This window comes from Pseudophryne corroboree, chromosome 1 (genome assembly GCF_028390025.1).
Source record: "Pseudophryne corroboree isolate aPseCor3 chromosome 1, aPseCor3.hap2, whole genome shotgun sequence".
Lineage (NCBI taxonomy): Eukaryota > Metazoa > Chordata > Amphibia > Anura > Myobatrachidae > Pseudophryne > Pseudophryne corroboree.
The window spans coordinates 548,270,160-548,292,378 of NC_086444.1; the positions used below are offsets into that span (position 1 = coordinate 548,270,160).

The 22,219-nt window shown below is 39.0% G+C and overlaps 1 protein-coding gene and 2 pseudogenes across 1 annotated transcript in view; 1 reads left to right on the top strand and 2 right to left on the bottom strand.

Moving 5' to 3' along the window:
* TEK (TEK receptor tyrosine kinase) overlaps positions 1–22,219 on the bottom strand; it is a 161,266-nt gene that overhangs the window by 47,849 nt on the left and 91,198 nt on the right. Inside the window, exons 2-4 of the mRNA XM_063914095.1 lie at positions 6,398–6,709; positions 5,035–5,145; positions 26–178 (exon numbers count right to left, since the gene is read on the bottom strand). Coding sequence (XP_063770165.1) covers positions 26–178; positions 5,035–5,145; positions 6,398–6,709 — 576 coding nt within the window. The remainder of the gene's footprint in view (positions 1–25; positions 179–5,034; positions 5,146–6,397; positions 6,710–22,219) is intronic.
* LOC134944661 (5S ribosomal RNA) lies at positions 19,871–19,989 on the top strand (annotated as a pseudogene).
* Positions 21,206–21,324, bottom strand: LOC134940622 (5S ribosomal RNA; annotated as a pseudogene).

The window sequence follows — 22,219 nt, forward strand, 5'->3', positions numbered from 1 at the left end:
TAAACAAATAAAACATATAACTTACTTCTGACAATGAGCCTGGTGGTAGCGGTATTAAAGTGGTTTCCTCCAATGTAACGTACTAAGTAGACACTGGCATCCTTGGGCTGAACGTTTGTTATTGTGTGCTCCAAGAGTCGTGACACTTCATGCTTTGGTACAGAGTGAAAGAAGGAATCTAGATACATGAAGACCAAATAAGAGAAAGGGTGCTGTTAATAAGCAGACAAAGGGATAAACAAGGTTGGATTTAGGGCTCAGGCAATCCCTAGGCACATTATTGACCCACCCCATCATTTCAGTGCCAGTCTGAATGCCTCAAGATCACCAAAGCAGCTCCAACCTCATCACACTATCACCTCCTGGACTGCAATTGGCTGTCCATTTTCCCACTCCAGTCAGTTGCAAAATAACATAATAACATAACATAACATAATGTCATAATGATAAATGTGCCTCACATGCCTAGTGAGAAATCCACCACTTGGGCTAAATACACTAAGTGGTGACTTGCAAAAGCTGAAAATGTAAAATGGCAAATGGGGCATTTTGATTTGAATAGTACTGCAATTTATATTCCCTGTTTAAACAGGCCAGAAGTAGGGGCTTAGGGGTCTATTTACTAAGCCTTGGATGGAGATAAAGTCCCTGGAGATAAAGTACCAGCTAATCGGCTCCTAACTGCTATGCCACAGGCTGTGTTTGAAAAATGACGGGAGCCGATTGGCTGGTACGTTATCTCCAGCGACTTTATCTCCATCCAAGGCTTAGTAAATAGACCCCATAGTATAATAAATTTACCTCAAGATTTGGTAGTTTGAATAGGTCAATAACTGATACTTAGGGGTAAATTTACTAAGAATCGTGTTTGGCCAAGTTTGCAATCGCATGTGTTTGCCCATTTTTGCAAATACTGAAATTTACTTAAGACAAAACATGGGAGTGTTGCATTGAATAGAACTTCAATTCACAGGTGAAAACACAAATACGATCAAATACACCATCGGCCAATCTTGGAAGTACTGTACTTTCCTCAGGAAATAGCAGTATACAGAAATTTACCAAGATTCAGGACTTGTGCAAACTCAGTCCAAAATACACTTTTGAAATAGATGTCCCTGTGATCGGATACAGTTATGTGACTGGCGATCAGGAGATCACTGCATTCCGTGGCTGGGATACCGGCGTCGGTATGGTGACCGGCAGTCTGCTGACCACCGGTCATGCATACCCAACCCCCTGTGATCAGCGTTTTTTGAGAAGCCTGCACAGATCAGTGTGATCTGTGCAGTGCTTCTCTGTGCAAATGTAGTGAGAGTTAATATAACAGAATTATACAGTAAATGCCTGGGGTCCCTCCCCCAAAGCATAACCAGCACTAGACTTTTTGAGCCAATGGGAGTCAAGGGGACCCCGCACTGATCACCTTACACTGAGAGCAGGATCTCACCAGCAGTTGGCCACTGGTGCCAAATTTCTGCACAGTAGACAGCAAAGACTCTGGCACTGTTTCAGAGCTCTAATATCTTCTGCGCAGGGGCCACCGCCATATTTTGGGGACGGTTGGAGGTCTTGAATGTCAGCTCTGTTTACTGTGGCCATGTCCCTCCCCTAGGAAGCCACGCCCCTATTTTTTGATGCGCGCACTAACTGTTTTACCGGTGGAGGGGGGGGGGGGGGTGGCGGCTAGCGCCAGTGGAAACTTTCGCACTGGGCACCACAAGGTGTAGAACCGGCCCTGATGTGACAGTACTACTGTATATTTCCAATTCCTGGTTATTAGTTACTCTAATCTAAACTATGAACATATCACATCCAACATGTAACTAAATTTGGGAATAATTGTGCCAACATATTTTATATGTGTCTACATTAAAATATGTAACAGTAGCGGATCTTGCCACGGGCAAGCAGGACTTTTGCCCGGGGCGCCGCCTTCCGGAGGGCGCTGGCGCCATCCGGAGGGCGCCGCACCGTGGCAAGATCCGCCACTGCTGCCCGCTGTGTCCCCCGTCCGCCTCCGCTGCCCGCTGCCGTCCCCGTCGCCTCCTGTGAAGGGAACTAGACGCTATGCGTCTAGTTTCCCTTTGTGGAGAGTAACTTTGCTGAGCGGTGCGCGATGACGTCATCGCGCACCGCACAGCAAAGGTCCTCTCCACGAAGGGAACTAGACGCATAGCGTCTAGTTTCCCTTCGTGGAGAGGACCTTTTGCTGTGCGGTGCACGATGACGTCATCGCGCACCGCTCAGGATTCAAGCGGCGCTAGCAATGTACAGGGGGCGTAACTGACCACGCCCCCTGTATTAGGCCACACCCCCTTTCCTGCCCGGGGCGCAGAGCGCCCTTGAACCGGCCCTGATATGTAACATATACTGTATGTATTGTTGCAAATTATTTTAGAGAGCAGATAATTCATGGATAATTCATATGCATGTCTTTTCATTTCCTATACACAGCACTGATTACAGTATAGCAATCAAATTTATTACAGTGTACTGTACTGTATATTGGGGCCTATTCATGAAGCAGTGAAAAGTATCGCAAAGTGAGCCAGTGGAGAAGTTGCCCATAGCAACCAATCAGCATTGATGTAACATTTTTAATTTGCATACTATACAATTGTACGGAGCAGCTGATTGGTTGCCATGGGCAACTTCTCCACAAACTGACTTCTCCACTCTTATCACTCCCTTTGTGTTCTACAAAAATTGTTTTTTTTACTATTTCTTTTTATTTAGAACCAGGGATATATTTTTAGATTTGGGTGGGGTGTGTTCAATCTGAAATCTAAATTGCAGTGTAAAAATAAAGCAGCCAGTATTTACTATTTACCCAGCACAGAAACAATATGACCCACCCAAATCTAACTCTCTCTGCAAATGTTATATCTGCCCCCCCTGCAGTGCACATGGGTGGTAATTCCAAGTTGATTGCAGCAGGATTTTCTTTTAGCAGTTGGGCAAAACCATGGCCCTCATTCCGAGTTGTTCGCTCGCAAGCTGCTTTTAGCAGCATTGCACACGCTAAGCCGCCGCCTACTGGGAGTGAATCTTAGCTTAGCAGAATTGCGAACGAAAGATTCTCAAAATTGCGAATAGAAATTTCTTAGCAGTTTCTGAGTAGCTCGACACTTACTCTGCCACTGCGATCAGTTCAGTCAGTTTAGTTCCTGGTTTGACGTCACAAACACACCCAGCGTTCGCCCAGACACCCCCCCCCCCCCCCCCGTTTCTCCAGCCACTCCCGCGATTTCCCCAGAAACTGCAGCGTTTTTTCACACACACCCATAAAACGGCCAGTTTCCACCCAGAAACACCCACTTCCTGTCAATCACACTCCGATCACCAGAACGAAGAAAAAACCTTGTAATGCCGTGAGTAAAATACCAATCTTCTTAGCAAATTTACTTGACGCAGCCGCAGTGCAAACATTGCGCATGCGCAGTTAGCGGAAAATTGCACCGATGCGAAGGAAAATAACGAGCGAACAACTCGGAATGAGGGCCCATGTACACTGCAGGGGAGGCAGATATAACATGTGCAGAGAGAGTTAGATTTGGGTGGGTTATTTTGTTTCTGTGCAGGGTAAATACTGGCTGCTTTATTTTTACACTGCAATTTAGATTGCAGATTGAACACACCACACCCAAATCTAACTCTCTTTGCACATGTTATATCTGCCTCCTCTGCAGTGCACATGATTTTGCCCAACTGCTAAAAAAAATCCTGCTGCGATCAACTCAGAATTACCCCCAGTATCTGATTGGCTGCTATAGGCAACATTTCCACCTTTGTAAACCCGTACTTTAGTAAATATACCCCTCGGTCTCATGCAAAATGTATTTTTAACATTGAGATATACCCGTGTGTGACTGCAAAACACATACAGGTTGAGTATCCCATATCCAAATATTCCGAAATACGGAATATTCCGAAATACGGACTTTTTTGAGTGAGAGTGAGATAGTGAAACCTTTGTTTTTTGATGGCTCGATGTACACAAACTTTGTTTAATACACAAAGTTATTAAAAATATTGTATTAAATGACCCCCAGGCTGTGTGTATAAGGTGTATATGAAACATTAATGAATTGTGTGAATGTACACACGCTTTGTTTAATGCACGAAGTTATAAAAAATATTGTCTAAAATGACCTTCAGGCTGTGTGTATAAGGTGTATATGTAACATAAAAGCATTCTGTGCTTATATTTGGGTCCCATCACTATGATATCTCCTTATGCAATTATTCCAAAATACGGAAAAATCCGATATCCAAAATACCTCTGGTCCCAAGCATTTTGGATAAGGGATACTCAACCTGTAGTAGAGACCACTGACCAGGGGGTAAAATTACTAAAGTGTGGTTTTACAAAGGTGGAGGTGTTGCCTGTAGCAACCAGATTCTTTCTTTCATTTATCTGGTACATTCTGGATAATGATACTGGTGCTAGAATTTGATTGGTTGCTATGGGCAACATCTCCATTTCACTAAAGTTGCACTTTAGTAAAATTACGCCTAAAGGCTCGTACACACTGGCCGATATATCGGCCGTTCTCTTGAACGGCCGATATATCGCTGGTCCGTCGGGCAGTGTGTACGGCCGATACGTCTGTGGACTCCATCGTTCACAGACGTATCGCGTCGGCCCCGCAGCACAGCCGACGGCCAATATATCTACCAATATATTGGCGCGTCTCTGTGTGTGTACGGCGGCCGGCCGACCGCCCGTACACATGCTGCGGCGGCCGGCGGTGATTGACAGCTGAACTGGGCGGGCGTGTGTACACGCCCGCCCAGTTCATGACGTCAGTCCCCGACGGATCGGGCAGTGTGTATGCTCAACACACTACCCGATCCGTCCATAGATATATCTGCAGATCAATTGATCTGCAGATATATCTACTAGTGTGTACCCACCTTAAGAGTGTTCAAATCAACAAATCTCACAGCGTTATACAATGGAAATTAGGACTTTGGCTGCTGCATAATCCTACAAGACTCCCAGCAAAGCAAATGCTTCCCATCACTCACTGTTCTTGAAGAATAGTGCATCTTCATCATTTTGGACCTTTTTCACAAAACTGAGCGTAACATTCTCTCCTATGCTTCCAGTGATAGTCAGGGAGGTTGGGATAAAAGATGCTATAAAATTAATTTGAATAATATTAGTGTCAAATAAATGCAAGGTAGATAGCAAAATGCAAGTAGCACTGACTGATAGACGATAGTAGAGAAGCAGGCATTAATGCATGAAGCACAAGGACCATGATCACAACAGAGCAGAAGAGAAATGTGGTGAGAAAAGTGTGATGACAATAGATTTTGGATGGATTCAAGAGATATGATATATCCCATGCATGAAATCATGGGATGTATGCTGAGCGGGCGGATGAGGTGAGCTGATACAATATTATGGTGTATTGTGTTACACATCACATTAGTTTCGTAAATGAGGTCCATATATTTAGAACTGCGTGGTATTCTACTTTTTAGTAATGATGCCATTGTGTTTTTTTGTTTTTCTAAAATAAGCTTCTTTGCACTATTGTATCAATACAATTATCTAATCAGTTGCTTAAAGAAATCAGATGCTCAGTCCAGGGGCATAACCACAACTTTTTGGGCCCCATAGCAACATATTAAAGGATCCCAATGCCATTTGCTTGAAAAACACTTCCCTACTATCATTTATTGATTTTATGCCCCATAATAATGTCCTAGTTTATTTTCTGTACTATCGTAGTGCCCCTAAGTGACATAATGTCACATTGTAAGGTTCCCAATGCACATTATGCCACACAGAATACCCAGTTCACATTATTTATTTATTTATTTATTACCAGTTATTTATATAGCGCACACATATTCCGCAGCGCTTGCTTTACAGAGAATATTTGTACATTCACATCAGTCCCTGCCCCAGTGGAACTTACAATCTATATTCCCTACCACATGTACACACACATTCACGCTAGGGATAATTTGTTGGAAGCCAATTAACCTACCAGTATATTTTTGGATTGTGGGAGGAAACCGGAGCACCCGGAGGAAACCCACGCAAGTACGGGGAGAATATACAAACTCCGCACAGTTAGGGCCATGGTGGGAATCGAACCCATGACCTCATTGCTGTGAGGTAGTAATGCTAACCATTACACCATCCGTACTGCCCCATGACATACAGTGTCCCCAGTTCATATTATGCCACATTACAATGCCCCCTGTTCATACTGTGACAAATTTGAGTTCCCTATGCCTCTGGTCCACATAGTAATAGCACCTCTTGCACCCACTACAGTTATGCCAACAGCTCAGTCTGTCAGTTAAAAGTATTTTAAAATATCAGTTCTGAAAGTATTATAGAAACCCATTGGCAATAAATGTGAATAATTACCTTGTGCTGACATTTTCAATGTCCGTATCCTTGTTACTGTGTCTCGAGATTTCCATTCACAGTAATAGGCTCCAATAGCATCACCTGTCTTCTCTTTTTTCCACAACACTTTCTTTGCTGATCTCCTGGTTTCATCCTGTGTAACTTCCAAAGGAACTTGATGTTTATTTACAATGGCGTCAAAGTCTCTTACGATAGTAATGGTCTCCGGAGAACTCCATTCAGGTGCAATGCAAATCATAGATGTATCAGAATTTGAAATTAATGGAAGTGAATTCACCAGGATCAGGTCTCTGACAGCTTCTACTCCCTCTAAAAATGGTATCATATATACACATTATCACATCATTATACTTGGCATTACTAGAAACATTACTCCATGTTCTAAAGAAGAGTTAGCAGGATTTTTTTTTCTACTATGCTAACAGTTCATTATTGTATTTAGGGGGAGATGTACTAAGTAGTGAAAAGAGTGGAGAAGTGAGCCAGTGAAGTTGCCCATGGCAACCAATCAGCATTGAAGTAACATTTATAATTTGCATACTATTAAATTATACAGAGCAGCTGATTGGTTGTCATGGGCAACTTCTCCACCGGCTCACTTCACCACTCTTTTCACTGCTTAGTGCATCTCCCTCATCTTCATCTTATCACATTTCTGTGATTCCCAAGTTTGAAAGTGGCATTGGACTGAGTACCCTGTGTAGGAGTAATGGAATGTTCACAGTAACTCTTTGTTGAAGTTGTGGTCAACAGTAACGTTTCTCACTTATGATTGTGTTTCAAGGTGATGGGTTGAATAAATGAATTTATGTCTACTCTAAAAGCTGAAAGACAATGGAGTGTACATGAAAACAAACAAAGGAGACTGCTTTGCTGGAATATTAGGTTTGGTTACATTTGTTATTGTGACTATTCATACAAAAGGGCCCGTCGTTGCTCTACGTAGGTAAAGAAATATTCCCAATGATGCTGCAACAGCAGGTCTTTGGTGGTACTCCTAGAACAGAGCGACATATCCCCCAGAAAAGCAGTACTGTACTGTAAAATGCACGAGTGTTGGGGATGTGCATATATGTGCAAATGTATACATATCTGACTCCCATGTGATGTGACCTTTCATCTCGCTCAGAAGAGAAGAAAGCAGAATTAAAAACAAGCACATTATATCATTCACATTACATATTAGACACAACATCATGCCATTTTTGGTTGCCTGTTGATGTGCTGAATTGATCATGTGGCACTGACATATTAAAAATGGTTGCAGAGTTTATGGTCAGAAATACACAATAATGGAATATGGTAAAAATAAAGATAAAGCAGCATTCTAAGACCAGTAGTAATAAATGTAGTGTGGCAGTTAAAAAGACAAAACTTGTATAATAGAAAACTTACTGTATACAATATCTTGGATATACATTATAGTGAAATATCATTCCTAGTAAAATGTGGGAGGAAACCGGAGTACCTGGGGGAGAATATACAAACTCCACAAGTTAGGGACATGGTGGGAATTGAACCCATGACCTCAGTGCTGTGATGCTAACCATTACACCATCTGTTCTGCTCTACTGCTATTGGAATGTAAAGCCATTCCCAGAATGTATTTGTTTTTCTTGTTCTTGTCCCAATAAACCACACAGTTATTCACTTTATAAGTGTAGATATTGATTAGGCACTTCCTTATTCTCAGAGAGGATCACCATTGCCTGACCTATACATTATGAGTATTTTTAGATTTGGTCCTTTTTGATGATACTTTCTAGTAAACTGCTTAGACCTCTCACTGCCTTTGAGTCTTTATGTCATTATAACATATATATAATACAATACGCTCTGCTAATTTGGAAACTCTCTTGAAGCCAAGGTCTTTATCTCAATTCTAATATATGAATATTCCTGCAATTTGTTGTTTCTTACCATGTAGCCAGTATAAATAATCTATTAAATTCCTTTGCTTGTGAGGTTGTGGTCAGAGAGAACATATTTGGCACAATTAGTGGTCATGTGACAGATGTAGGTATTTTGAATGGAAGTCCAGTCTTTGATCAATGCAACTCACTTATCACCATAGTCGGCATTGCTCTGCCTGCCCTTTCCAAAACTCAATAATAATTCAGAAAAGCAGTGTTACTTTCCATAGGATAAAGCTAAATCTGTATTAGTTAAACTTTGGAAGGACTTGGCTTTTCTAATGTCAATTACTATACAATGTGTTTTTATAGCTGTTTCTCTCAGTTGGCTCAAATATGATTGTTGGTAGGTTTGTTATGGTGAACATACTTCTTTACCTTTTCCCTTTATTCATTTTACTTCCCTTTCCCTTTACACAATTCCAAATTCACTTCTCATATAAAAATAGTAAACTCGTAACAAAATTATTTAGACTTGTTTGTATATTTTTGTATTGCTTTTTTATTTTTGATCCCTCATGTACAAATATTTTATTTTTTGTATGTTGTCATTATGAAAAATAATTATAAAAAAAATAACTGTTAATAAACATTCAAAGATTTGCCAAATCCAGAAATGTTCTATCAAAGTTTATGTGCTGTGATTGTGAGACTTAGCTTAAAATAGCTTAAAATGCACTGAAATAAAATTATTATGTTCGTGTTTATTTTAGAATATGAGATTTGTGTGTATTATGTGTTTTAGGGAACAATTACAACAACAAAATCTCTGTTTTGATGAAGATTTTAAAATAGGTAAATTCATAAAGAGGGGCAGGATCTTGGACATGTAAATTTCACTAATGCTATGCAGCCAAATATGGATTAATGACATGTCATTTTGGGGGTCAAATAAGGGATGGAAATTGCAGTACAAGGTATGGGTCAGGTATATTAGGGTGCTTTATGAGTGGGACAAGTGTTTTTAGACTTGCAGGTGGGAGTAATCGATCCATTTCCTCTTTTTTTTTCAAGTCCTCTAAATTGACCCAAATATATACTTATACTAATTTTTATGTGCCCTAAATTTAATGAGAGCACTTATTTTGCAGAAAAAAAATAGCTTTAAAACATAGAAACATAGAATTTGACGGCATATAACAACCACTTGGCCCATCTAGTCTGCCCCTTTTTTATCCTTTAGGTAATCTCAACCATTTTTTAACCTTAATTCTTTGTAAGGATATTCATATGTAAGGATATTCATAAGCTTTCTATCATTTTCCAGCATTTATTTAAAAAAAAAATGCATATGACCCGATTTAATGACACCAATTAGTTATATTATGGCCATAACGTTCTATAACGTTTTCCTATATCAGTTCGGCTTTTATGGGGACACAGGCAGATTTCCCCTTTTTTCCTATACTTATCTCTGCTTTTGCCAACTAGAATTATCATGCAAATCCCATTTTCGCCATTTTGGAATAGGATAGGTGCAAACAACAGGAGCACGCAGGGTGCGATAAGTGGGGTATTTCAAGCGACAGGTGTAATAACATTAGCCGCAATCACGGATTGTGTTATCACGGCTAATAGGATACCCCCCACAGTATTTGTTCCTCTCCTTCTGACAGATCATCTATGCCCGTATTATCCTCAGAGAGTGGAATAGAGACGGCTGTGCTAAGGTAAGAACTATCATCCTTTATGCCTTATTTTTCCTGTCAGTGGTGATAATAGAGTGCTTCAATCTGTGTCTGGTAAGTGACAGAAGGTTATGTTGTGATGAAAATTGGTTTTATAGATGCTTTCTTGAATTGTCATTATGTGCTAATATTTACATATTACTGTAGAGATCATATTATTTTGAACCTGTCTAGAATCTGTAGGGCAAGTTCAAAAGACATTTGTTGAAAAAGACAATAACTTAAACTAGGTTTCAGTAATGTGATATATATGAATTTTCTGGACTTCCAAATTGTTAGAGACTAGCATGGTGTAAGGACAATTCTGTGCTGTACATAAACACAGATCCGACACTCTGTCTGGAGGATGGTGGGAATTGACTGGCTTGTGTATTTCTCTGTGGTGGATGCACCAAATTAGACTTGAGACCAGCAATTTACAGACAAGATATGTGAGAAGACACTGTGAGTTTCATACTTACAGTATCCCTTATCCAAAATTCATAATCCCACGTTTTTGGGTCTCCTACTGAGATGATGACATATATATTGTATATATTCTCTCTCTCGCTCTCTGTATGTATATATATATATATATATATATATATATATAGTAGAGATTAGCAGGTATGGTTTTACTCGGATTTACTCGGATCTCAAAACAGCATCTTATTGGCTCACGGATGTCACGTGTTTTGGATAGCCAATAAGTAAAATCTGGATTAACCAAAATGGCGTTAGTTCTGCCGTTAAATCCGAACCTGCTCATCTCTACCATATATATATATATATATATATATATATATATCTACATCTATATATATATATATATATATATATATATAGTCACTGTGGTCCCTAGGGAGGGTTGGCCTACTCCCAAGTGATAAAAGAACCAGGCGGCACTCTGGGGACTTGTTATAAAAGTAACAAAGTTTAGTGAAAAATCACATGTCAAAAAGGCATAGCTTTATTTTTTTTGAGCAGTGTATATATATATACAGGTATATATATATATATATATATATATATATATATACAGGTTGAGTATCCCTTATCCAAACTTCAAAATCGCACATTTTTGGATCCCTTACTGAGACAATGACATATGTGTTATATATTGTCTTTAAATATATATAGTTATAAATAATATATATATAATATTTATGTCATTATCACAGTAGGGTACGCACAGATTTGGGATTTTGAATTTTGGATAAGGGATACTCGACCTGCATATATATATATATATATATATATATATATATATACAGATTGAGTATCCCATATCCAAATATTCCGAAATACGGAATATTCAGAAATACTGACTTTTTTGAGTGAGACTGAGATAGTGAAACCTTTGTTTTCTGATGGCTCAATGTACACAAACTTTGTTTAATACACACAGTTATTAAAAATATTGTATTAAATGACCTACAGGCTCTGTATATAAGGTGTATATGAAACATAAATTAATTGTGTGAATGTAGATACACTTTGTTCAATGCACAAACTTACAAAAAATATTGGCTAAAATTACCTTCCGGCTGTGTGTATAAGGTGTATATGTAACATAAATGCATTCTGTGCTTAGATTTAGGTCCCATCATGATGATATCTCAATATTGTATTCAATTATTCCAAAATACGGAAAAAGCCGATATCCAAAATACCTCTGGTCCCAAGCATTTTGGATAAGGGATACTCAACCTGTATATATATATATATATATATATATATATATATATATATATAATGTCATTATCTCAGTAGGGGACCCACAAATGTGGGATTTTGAACTCTGGATAAGGGATACTCAACCTGTATTACATTGATACACATTCAAGAAGCCGTGTTGTTACATATTCATATTAATCAAAGGATATCATATTCTTACTGTTATTAAAAGGTTAAATTTGCCAACTTATGGAACTGTATAGGAAACAGTCAATTTATGATATACCTGCAGAACCTACAACTTGTATAGTGTCCAGTCCAAGCATGGTGAACAACACAGCATTACATATTGTAAAACATGGTATTCAGTAAGATGTCTAAAAAGAGGAAAGGGAGTTTCCTTACAGAGGAACATTTGCTACAACAGTACTTGATTTGCTATGTCAAAAGATAAATTATGTTAGTTCAAGAAGAGTAAGACAAGCTTAAATGAAGTGATCTGAATGATGGATAATTTAATATAATACATTTAATTACTCTGTTATCCCAGAAACTGCCACAGTTATCCCAGTAGGGGCCACAGTTAAGTTGCAGGAATTTTCAGAAAAATTAAACAAGTACATTTACAGAGGAAAAGATCTTAACAGAACTCTCAAAGCTGAAAGTGGATAAATCAGTGGGGCCAGATGGGATACATCCAAGGATACTAAAAGAGCTTAAAGGGGTACAGAATTATTCAACCAGTCACTAGCTACAGGAGTAATTCCAGAGGACTGGAAAATAGTGAACGTAGTCCCACTGCACAAAAGTGGAAGCAAGGAAGAGGCAAGCAACTACCAACCAGTGCGCCTTACATCAGTATTAGGGAAATTGATATAAACACTCTTAAAATAAAGAGTTGTAGATTATCTTAAATCCAGCAATTTACAGGATCCCAAACAGCATGGATTCACTGGGCGGAGATCATGTAAAACAAACCTTATTTACTTTTTTGACTGTGTGACTAAAGCAATAGATAAAGGTGGAGCCATAGATGTAGTTTATATAGACTTTAGTAAGGCTTTTGATACTGTCCCACATCGCAGACTGCTAAATAAGCTCGAAAGCTTGGGATTGGATACTAAGATGGTTGAATGGATAAGATCTTGGTTGCAGGATAGAAAATAGAGAGTTGTAGTAAATGGAGTGCATTCACAGGAGGGAAATGTTACCAGTGGAGTACCCTAGAGATCTGTACTTTGACCAGTGCTGTTTAATTTCTTTATTGGTGACATTGCAAATGGCATTAAAGGAAAAGTATGCCTTTTTGCAGATGACACAAAGATTTGCCGCAGGGTAGACACACCGGGAGGGGTAAAAAAAATTATTGAGGATCTAGGTAGCTTAGAGGAATGGTCAAGAATGTGGCAATTACAGTTTAATGCCAAAAACTGCAAAATCATGCACTTGGATCTCAAAAATCCAAAGGCTAAATATAGTATTAATGGCACTATACAGGAAACTACTGAGGAGGAAAGGGTTCTAGGAGTCACTATTTCAGGTGACTTAAAGACAGGTAAGCAATGTAACAAAGCAATGAGAAAGGCTAGTCAGATGCTTGGTTGCATAGGGAGAGAAATCAGCAGCAAAAAGAAAGAAGTAATAATGCCACTGTATAGGTAATTGGTATGGCCTCATCTAGAATATTGTGTTCAATTCTGGAGGCCATATCTTCAGAAGGATATTAATACATTAGCGACTGTACAAAGAAGGGCAACTAAAATGGTGCATGGCATACATCACAAAACATACCCAGAAAGTCTAAAAAATCTCATTATGTATAGTTTGGAGCAGTGGTAGCCAACCCTGGTCCTCGAGAGCTACCAAAAGTCCACGTTTTCCAGCTCACCTGGCAGGTGCACATGTGCAGTTATTACTAACTGTCACATTGTAAAAGATCCACAGGTGGACTCTGTGAGGAGACCTGGAAAACGTGCACTGTTGGTAGCTCTCGAGGACCAGTGTTGGCTACCCCTGGTTTGGAGTATAGAAGGGAAAGGGGGGACATGATAGAAACTTTCAAATATATTAAGGGTTTTAACAAAGTCTAGGAGGGAAACAATAGGACATGCTCTGAAATTGGAGGGAGGTAGGTTCAGGGGAAATTTGAGGAAAAATTACTTCACAAAAAGAGTAGTGGACAAGTGGAATAGCCTCCCACCAGGGGTGGCAGAGGCTAAAGGTGTCCATATACCTAAAGATTTATCTTTCAATCTGGCTGATTGGAACGAAAATCTGGTAATGGATGGGAGCAAATGACAGTTGACCATTTGAAATGGTCAACTGTCATTTGCTCCCATCTATGTCATTTGCTTCCATCCATTACCAGATTTTCATTCAAACCAGCCAGATTGGAAGATAAATCTTAAGGTGTATGGGCACCTTAAGACAGTACAGCAATTTAAGCATGCATGGGATAGACATATGGCTAAACTTACAAAGAAATAAGGATCAAATAAGGTTTGAGGTAAAAATATGGTAAAAAAAAGGGGCAGACTAGATGGGTCAAGTGGTTCTTATCTGACATCACATTCTATGTTTCTATGTTTATATGTTACGTAAATTGTTCAATATTTGACTAAACCTTGCACAAAATTAAAAGGATGTGGAAAAAAATATGTGCCATCTTGTATGTAAATGAAAAGTGCAACCTTGTATGTAAATGAAAAGTGCCACCTTGTATATAAAGTACTGTACGTTTAGTCCAATGATGTAAATGATATCCTTCCCAGGGATATATACTACATTTATGGAAAAAGAGCCAACATTTTTTAGCACTCAATTCAGTTCTTAGGAAGAGTGGTTCCTAATTTTATAATGCTTACACACTCTGATTTAAAGAATCGTGTATATTAAATTCCAGATTAACGTGATTAATACAACCCAGCATCCCTAATGCCCTTATGTCACAAGACAGCGTTGCTGCGGCATATGGGAGGAACCCAATCCAAGATAGAAATAAAAATTATTTCAATGTTACAGATTTAGGAAGTTTGAATGATGATATTAGAAAAGTGAGTGATGATGACAGACCATGCGATGCGATGCTGGCCGTACACATGTAATGAAAGACGGAACTACATATCGTTCCATCCTTCATTACACTGTACCGGGTAGCACACAATATTTTCCTGTTGGCCGTGCAGCAGTTGTGTGTGACCTGTGAGAGCGTGCAATCATGCTTACACATGCAGGCAATATGCACAATTTGTAATTCCGATCGTGCCCGATATCGGCCTAATGTGTACCCACAGAATTAAAATAAATTAGTTGCAAAAAGTTGCTAGAATTTATATCTAAGTCGTTGAATGATCTGAGAAAAAGGAAATTCTATTCATGCACATTGGATAAAATCTGTTTACTTACTGAACAGTTTCTACTCTAACATGTACTTCGAAACTGCTTCTTTCCTTCAAATGAGACATTTAAAATGTTCAAGGCTGTTGGTATTTAATTACTTTTGTATTCTGGAGTTTAACAGCAGTTAAAACTCAATGAATTTATTTTCTCTCTGAAAAGAGTGGAAGTCTAACTTGTTAAAATAGATTATTTAGATTACCACCTTTTTCCTGCATTTAATGAGTAAAGAAGACAAGACAAAAAAACAAAACATAAGGTCAAGAAGTTGCGGATGGGTGTCAGATATCTGAAAAGCCAAATATGACTTGGAGTCAAAATGGATGCTCACTGTATTAGTTTCACTTTCAATTCATCACACTTAGAAGGAGAAGAGCTACTATTTTTTCTGCCTATATTAGGAACTAAGCATACCTAAACACCACAAGCGAACCTAATGGAGAAAATTACAGATTGCTAGGAGAGAGGAAATAACTGAAAAGTATTTCTTTTTCTTCTAGACTTACATACTGAGACCACGGGAGAAAAACTATACTCTGTTGCAGGGACACTCTTATAAACATGAATAATTACAATGTAACTTTTATATGTAAAATATGTAAAAATTATAGGAACCATATAGGCCTATTCTCTGTTCTGCCAATGCAGATCGTCAATCCCAAAAATGCAGATCGGTGGACATAGATGATCAGTGATCCACAAGGGAACAGTAAAAAAACTGCACATTAAAAGTCGTGGATATAGATGATCAGTGATCCACAAGGGAACAGTCAAAAAACTGCACATTAAAAGTCGCCAACTCAACGATTCTGATTTCCAGCATGTTGGATCTCCAAAATCCACCATCCCAGGCATGGACAGAACAGGGAATTGCCCCAATATCTGCCTTATGCCCAATGGTGCAAGTAGAAATTTTTTCTTAATGGTATTGATAGTAAAAATGGGCGTGGCCATGTGTTATGAGGGGGCGTGGTCACACAAAACTAGGGGAGTGGCTACATGACAATAGGGGCATGGCCACATTATGCCACACACCATAATGCCCCTTACACATTATGCCAAACACCGTAATGCTTATTACACATTATGCCACACACCGTAATGCTTATTACACATTATGCCACACACCGTAATGCGTATTACACATTATGCCACACACTGTAATGCCCATTACACATTATGCCAGACACCGTAACACCCATTACACATTATGCCAAACACCGGAATGCCCATTACACATTATGCCACACCGTAATGCCTTACATATTATACCACACACCATAATGCCTATTACATATTATGCCACACACAGTTATGCCACTGACACCATTTTATGTACCACACACTAAAATGCCAAAAATTATGCCACAGCAGTGGGCTGGCGGTACTGCATACCACCACCATATTAATGGTACTCCGGACCACCCCGTACCGCCGTTTCAATGTTTCAGATGCTAATTGTGAACATGTTGACATTCTGAGGATGTCGACATGGAATCTGTTGACACGTTGAACCATGTCCAAATTCTAGGGTCGACATTGTGGTGTCGACATGATATGTGACTGGATCCAGCTCTATAAACAGATGCACAATCAGGTCACTTCCACGGTCCAGTTTCAAGACTTCTGCTTTCAGAAACACACTTGCATCAGCGGGGAGGGTAGAAGACCGGATTGAAACCTGGACCATGGGAGAGACTCTATCCAGAGAACACTTCAGTGAACCTTTTTATAAACTGTTTTATGTTTATGGAAATGTGAGTGTATATGGTAATAAAATGTATATCTTGATCAAAATGATATCACACTAGGATCTCTTTATGATTTTTTTTTAATGGTGGAACTACATGAGAATCTATGTCCTATGGCTTATGGATTGGAGAATAACAAACCATATGATATGCCTTACCCTAGTGGAGTCTAGTAAGTGCAATCATTTTACCTATCACCATTATCTGGATTTCATATTGGAAAAAAAAGGGTCCTGTAATGCTCTTACATATACTTTTTCATTTATATTTTATAAATGTGGTTCATAGGGTCGACCACACTTAGGGTGACAGTGTCTAGGTCGACCACTATTGGTCGACAGTGACTAAGTCGACACACAAAATAGTTCAACACGGGCATTCAGTCGACATAAGCAAGGTCGACATGACAAAAGGTCGGCATGAGGTTTAAAAAAAAATGGTGTCGTTTTCAATAGACGTGCATTTCACTGCTGCTATTTAAAGTTTTAATATTTAACATTTATTTATGAATTTGGAAACTTAAATATGGCAACTCAAAGTTGACATCATTTATTTACTTAGGATCAACTTTAAGGTCATTATTAATCCGAATGGAGGAAAGAATGCAATAATGCGACATTAACAGAAAGACAAAGACAAGGGCAAACACCATAATAATGGCTCTGCTATTGCCATCTCAGAACAGAAATAATTGAGTAATATCATCCAACAAGTTTTTTTTCCTTTTTTGTTGCAATGAATGAAGTTTTTTTTTTTTTATGATTTTTTAGTAGAAAATGAATAGATTTTTTAAACTTTTTAAAAATGGGAAAAAAAATGAGTAATATCATCCAAAAAGTTTTTTTCCCCTTTTTTGTTGTAATGAATAAAGTTTTGGGGTTTTTTAAAATATTTTTTTAATAGAAAATTAACAGATTTTTTAAAACTTTTTAAAAATAAAAAATCTGGGCTTCAGTTCTGCTGCACTTGAGAACATCTGCAAAGACTGACCTGTAGAAAAGACTCCTGGCAAAACCATACTGCACTGCAGGTGGGGTAGATGTATTGTGCAGAGAAAGATTTGAGTGGGGTGTATCTAAACTCAAATCTACATTTCAGTATAAAAAGCTGTCTAACATTTGTGGGCTACATGCAAAAGCAGCCAGTATTTACCCAGGATGCAAGAAAATAATAATTAATGTATATGCACCACTTGTATTGCAACATGGTTGGCGAAGGTCCTTGCTATTTCTGGCTTTATTCCCAACTCACAATCAGGCCCAATATGTTTTGTAAAATTGTTGTGAAAAGTTACTTTTTAATAAATAATCCTATTTATTGCCGGCATAAGTGGCCTACATAACTAAGCTTCTATGATACTAACATGGTTAAGTGCATTACTCATGGCCATAACCATGCAGCTTGCTCCCTGCTATCCTTATGGAAAGGGGTTGTGATTCTGCACTGGCCTGGGTGAATTTAAATACAAACACAAAATGTAAAAACTAGTCACCTCCACATCCAGTGAGAGAAATAAATTTAATTAGAAATCTCATAGATGTGAGTATATCTGAGGTGAAAATATCAAGTTGGGAAATCAATTTTTATCCCATGATTAAGAACAGAAGCTAAGGTATGAAATTTAAGGGACTAAAATGTGTCCAATTATAAAGTGCTTCTTGTTCGCACGATTCTGGTAAAGGTCCATTTATAATGTGCTAATCGGCCCTGTGGCTGATTATTTATGGAGTAGTAAAGCAGTGGTAAAGGTCAAAGGTTGCTCCAATGCTTCTGCTGTTTGTGTTCGGTAGGGAGTTGTGCTTACTGCACCTAAGACTCCCTAGTGGTCTCCCATCTAGGTACTAATCAGGCTACTCACTACTTAGCTTCCAAGATCACTAGATGCTCGGCCACGACCATGGACAGCTAGGACAGGCAGCATGATAATGAATAAGGTATGATCATTAAAACAGCTTATATAAAATCATCCCAACATCACTGCGCTCTGGTCACTAGTAAGTGTAAACGAATGCAGTGATGTCACAATCGTAGCCGGAAACCACAGCAACATGGCATCAAATCAGATATGCCTACGGCCTGGTCTCCTAGGTTACACAATTATGTGAACACGCCCCTGGTGTTGCTTCCACCTGTCCTCCCTCCCCTTCTTCCTTTAAATACGGCAGTTATTCAGAGAGTTCACACACGGTGAACAAGCCACCCTCCGGGGAAACGGCCGTCTGTGTCCTGTGAAGCTGAACCGTGCATGGTTCAGTTCACACACCTGCACCTTCTGGTACAGTATCATTCCAATCTGAAAACATATTATTTATAATTTTGTTTTATTGTGCTTAACTACTATTTTGAAATTCTGACCATGCAATTTTCTAATTAGTCTAATTAAGGTTAAACTTCAGATTAACTTTATGATCCCACATATGAGTTTAAAATAACATTATATCAGAGGAGGATTTAAAACTGCTCAAACTTCTAGGAGGCATTTGGTTCTGATTTTGTGAATGCTACATATTTCATATTTAAATGCTTTGATCCTCATATTCCTTAGCAATTACTCACCTAAATGTGCATTTCACGAATGGACTATTTACTCCTATATGTGACCTCCCTCTCACTCTAAATTTCATATCTTCAATAGGTTAAGGCAGGCCTGGCCAACCTGTGGCTCTCCAGATGTTGTGAAACTACACATACCAGCATGCCCTGTCACAGTTTTAGTATTCCCTAATAGCAAAACTGTGGCAAAGCATGATGGGATTTGTAGTTTTACAACAGCTGGAGAGCCACAGGTTGGCCAGGCCTGGGTTAAGGTAACTACCTCTCTCATCCACTGTCCACTATAGACCTTTGCTTATATGACAGAGGACAGCAGAAGGTTGAGCACCTACCCTATTCTTTCTCTCTCTGCATTCTCTTGAATTTCGGTACTCTATCATCCAAATGCCAGACAATTGCTCTCTGCAATACTAAGGTAACAGAGAATCTGAACTAAGAAATTGGACAGCAGAAGTACTCTAACTCTGGGTAAATTGTCAACAACCATGCTCTCTCATTGGTGCTAATTGGGTTTATTACTGCCACATATCACTGGTCATGCCCGATCTCATCAGATCTTTGAAGCTAAGCAGTGAGTAGCCTGATTAGTACCTAGATGGGAGACCACTAGGGAGTCTCAGGTGCAGTAAGCACAACTCCCTACCGAACACAAACAGCAGAAGCATTGGAGCAACCTTTGACCTTTACCACTGCTTTACTACTCCATAAATAATCAGCCACAGGGCCGATAAGCACATTATAAATGGACCTTTACCAGAATCGTGCGAACAAGAAGCACTTTATAATTGGACACATTTTAGTCCCTTAAATTTCATACCTTAGCTTCTGTTCTTAATCATGGGATAAAAACTGATATCCCAACTTGATATTTTCACCTCAGGTATACTCACATCTATGAGATTTCTAATTAAATTTATTTCTCTCACTGGATGTGGAGGTGACTAGTTTTTTAAAATTTTGTGTTTGTACAAATATTTTACTTGACAGAATTAAAAGTTAAGTTTTAATATTTCTATCATATCAAGCATGCCCCAACCAACACAGAGTCTTTCTTCTCCTCTCCTTGTTTCCTAACCACATACTACTGACCCTGGGAGCACCATCAACTCGAGCCTGATTTTGAATATCCATCCTAAGGACCTCAAACACACTTTATTGTTGGTTAATAGAGGGTTGTATCTAAACATAACCCCTGTCAAAACTTTATATATACGTCCTGTGCGGAACCCTTCGTGTACTCTGAATTTAAATACAATAATAGAAAAGACCAAATGTGGACAATTTATATTGCAAGATCAGTTTGCTGATTTAGTCCGTTTGGTGGTGCACCCTGAGTCAGAAAGTATACAAGTATAAGGAAGAAAAGAAGACTCTTGTTTAGGTGCACTCTTCGTATTATCAATTAGAAAAAAATGTTTCGCAATAAATTTAAGACTTAACTTTTATTGGTTCTTCACATAAAATAAATTAGAAATGACGTCTAAAATGCTGCAGTGCTTTAAAAACAAAGTGTGTTCTGATCCATCAACATGTGGGATGATTCCAGACAGAAAAATAGATACACACAATTCTACTTCTGTCTGTCTTGGATCAGTACAAAGTAAATTTGTATTAATAAGACCCTATTGGGTCAATTAGTGTGAGGGAAGACCCACTCACAGAGTTCACAATGCTGATAATGCCAGTTGGTGCGTATTAGAATACAGGTATATCACAGGTATCTGGATTAGTCACTATTCACTGTTATATATAACGTATACAAAATGACAGAGCGATGCCTTTTAGTTAAGATGAAGATAAGTGGTGATCCTGCTGTTAGTGTTTTTGTCAGAAAAACGTATCAGTGACTTCCTACTCCACTGGGTATTCCCTGGAGGTCTCCCATCCAGGTACTGACCCAGCCCACCACCGTTTGGCTTCCAAGATCAGACGAGGTTGGGCATATGCGTTGGGGTATGGTAGTAGGAAAATATGGCTGATAGTTCAGACACACAAATGAGAACTGTTTTTTCTGATTGATAATATGAAGAGTGCACCCAAACAAGAGTCTTCTTTTTTTCCTTATCCCTGCTATCCTTGAAGGCTGAGAGATGTCTTAGTGGGCTCTACTCTTGCCATGCCTAATGAGTGCAACAAATGGATCATGCACAGCGCAAATCACAACATGTATAGAAGCAGCTAAAAGATACAAATTGACATTTCTAAATTCAACAAAACAAAATTGTGAGGAGAAAGATGATTTCTGCTTCATATCTTTATATTTCTAGTAAGAATATGCACAAAGGGGAGTCTGTATTGGATCTTTTCTGAATTACTACTTGATTGGGATTATACCCTATTCATCCGTGTGATACACATGGGGCCTGATTCGGATTTATATGCTAACCAGATGTTCTATGTACAAATCCAATGGCTTGTGGTCTGCTCATGTGCAGAACGGGTCATGCAATATCACTTGTAGCGCTCCCTTTGCCATGGTATGAAAGACATGCTGCAGCATTTGGGGGGCAGAGCCGATGGAGCAACCATTTTTTAGGTGTTTCAGGCCCAAGGACTGCATTGTCAGACACAGACTTCCTGGACCGGGTGTCTGGATCCTATGGCCAGTCTGAGTAAGCTTCGTCTTACGCAGACTGACTGAGGTCTGCTACCATCGCAGTCCGATGCTGCATCCTCAGATCACTCGGAACTCGCAAATGCGTTTAGGAGGCTCCAGCGGTCAGAGGGGTACCAAGAAAGAAAGATTGAGTGTGCTGCTGAACTAGGACAGATTCCGACTCATTTCATAGTAATTTGCTACAGTCACTGCTGACTCACAAACCCCCTTTGCAGCCCCCTTGAGCTGAAGAGTCTTGGAATGTG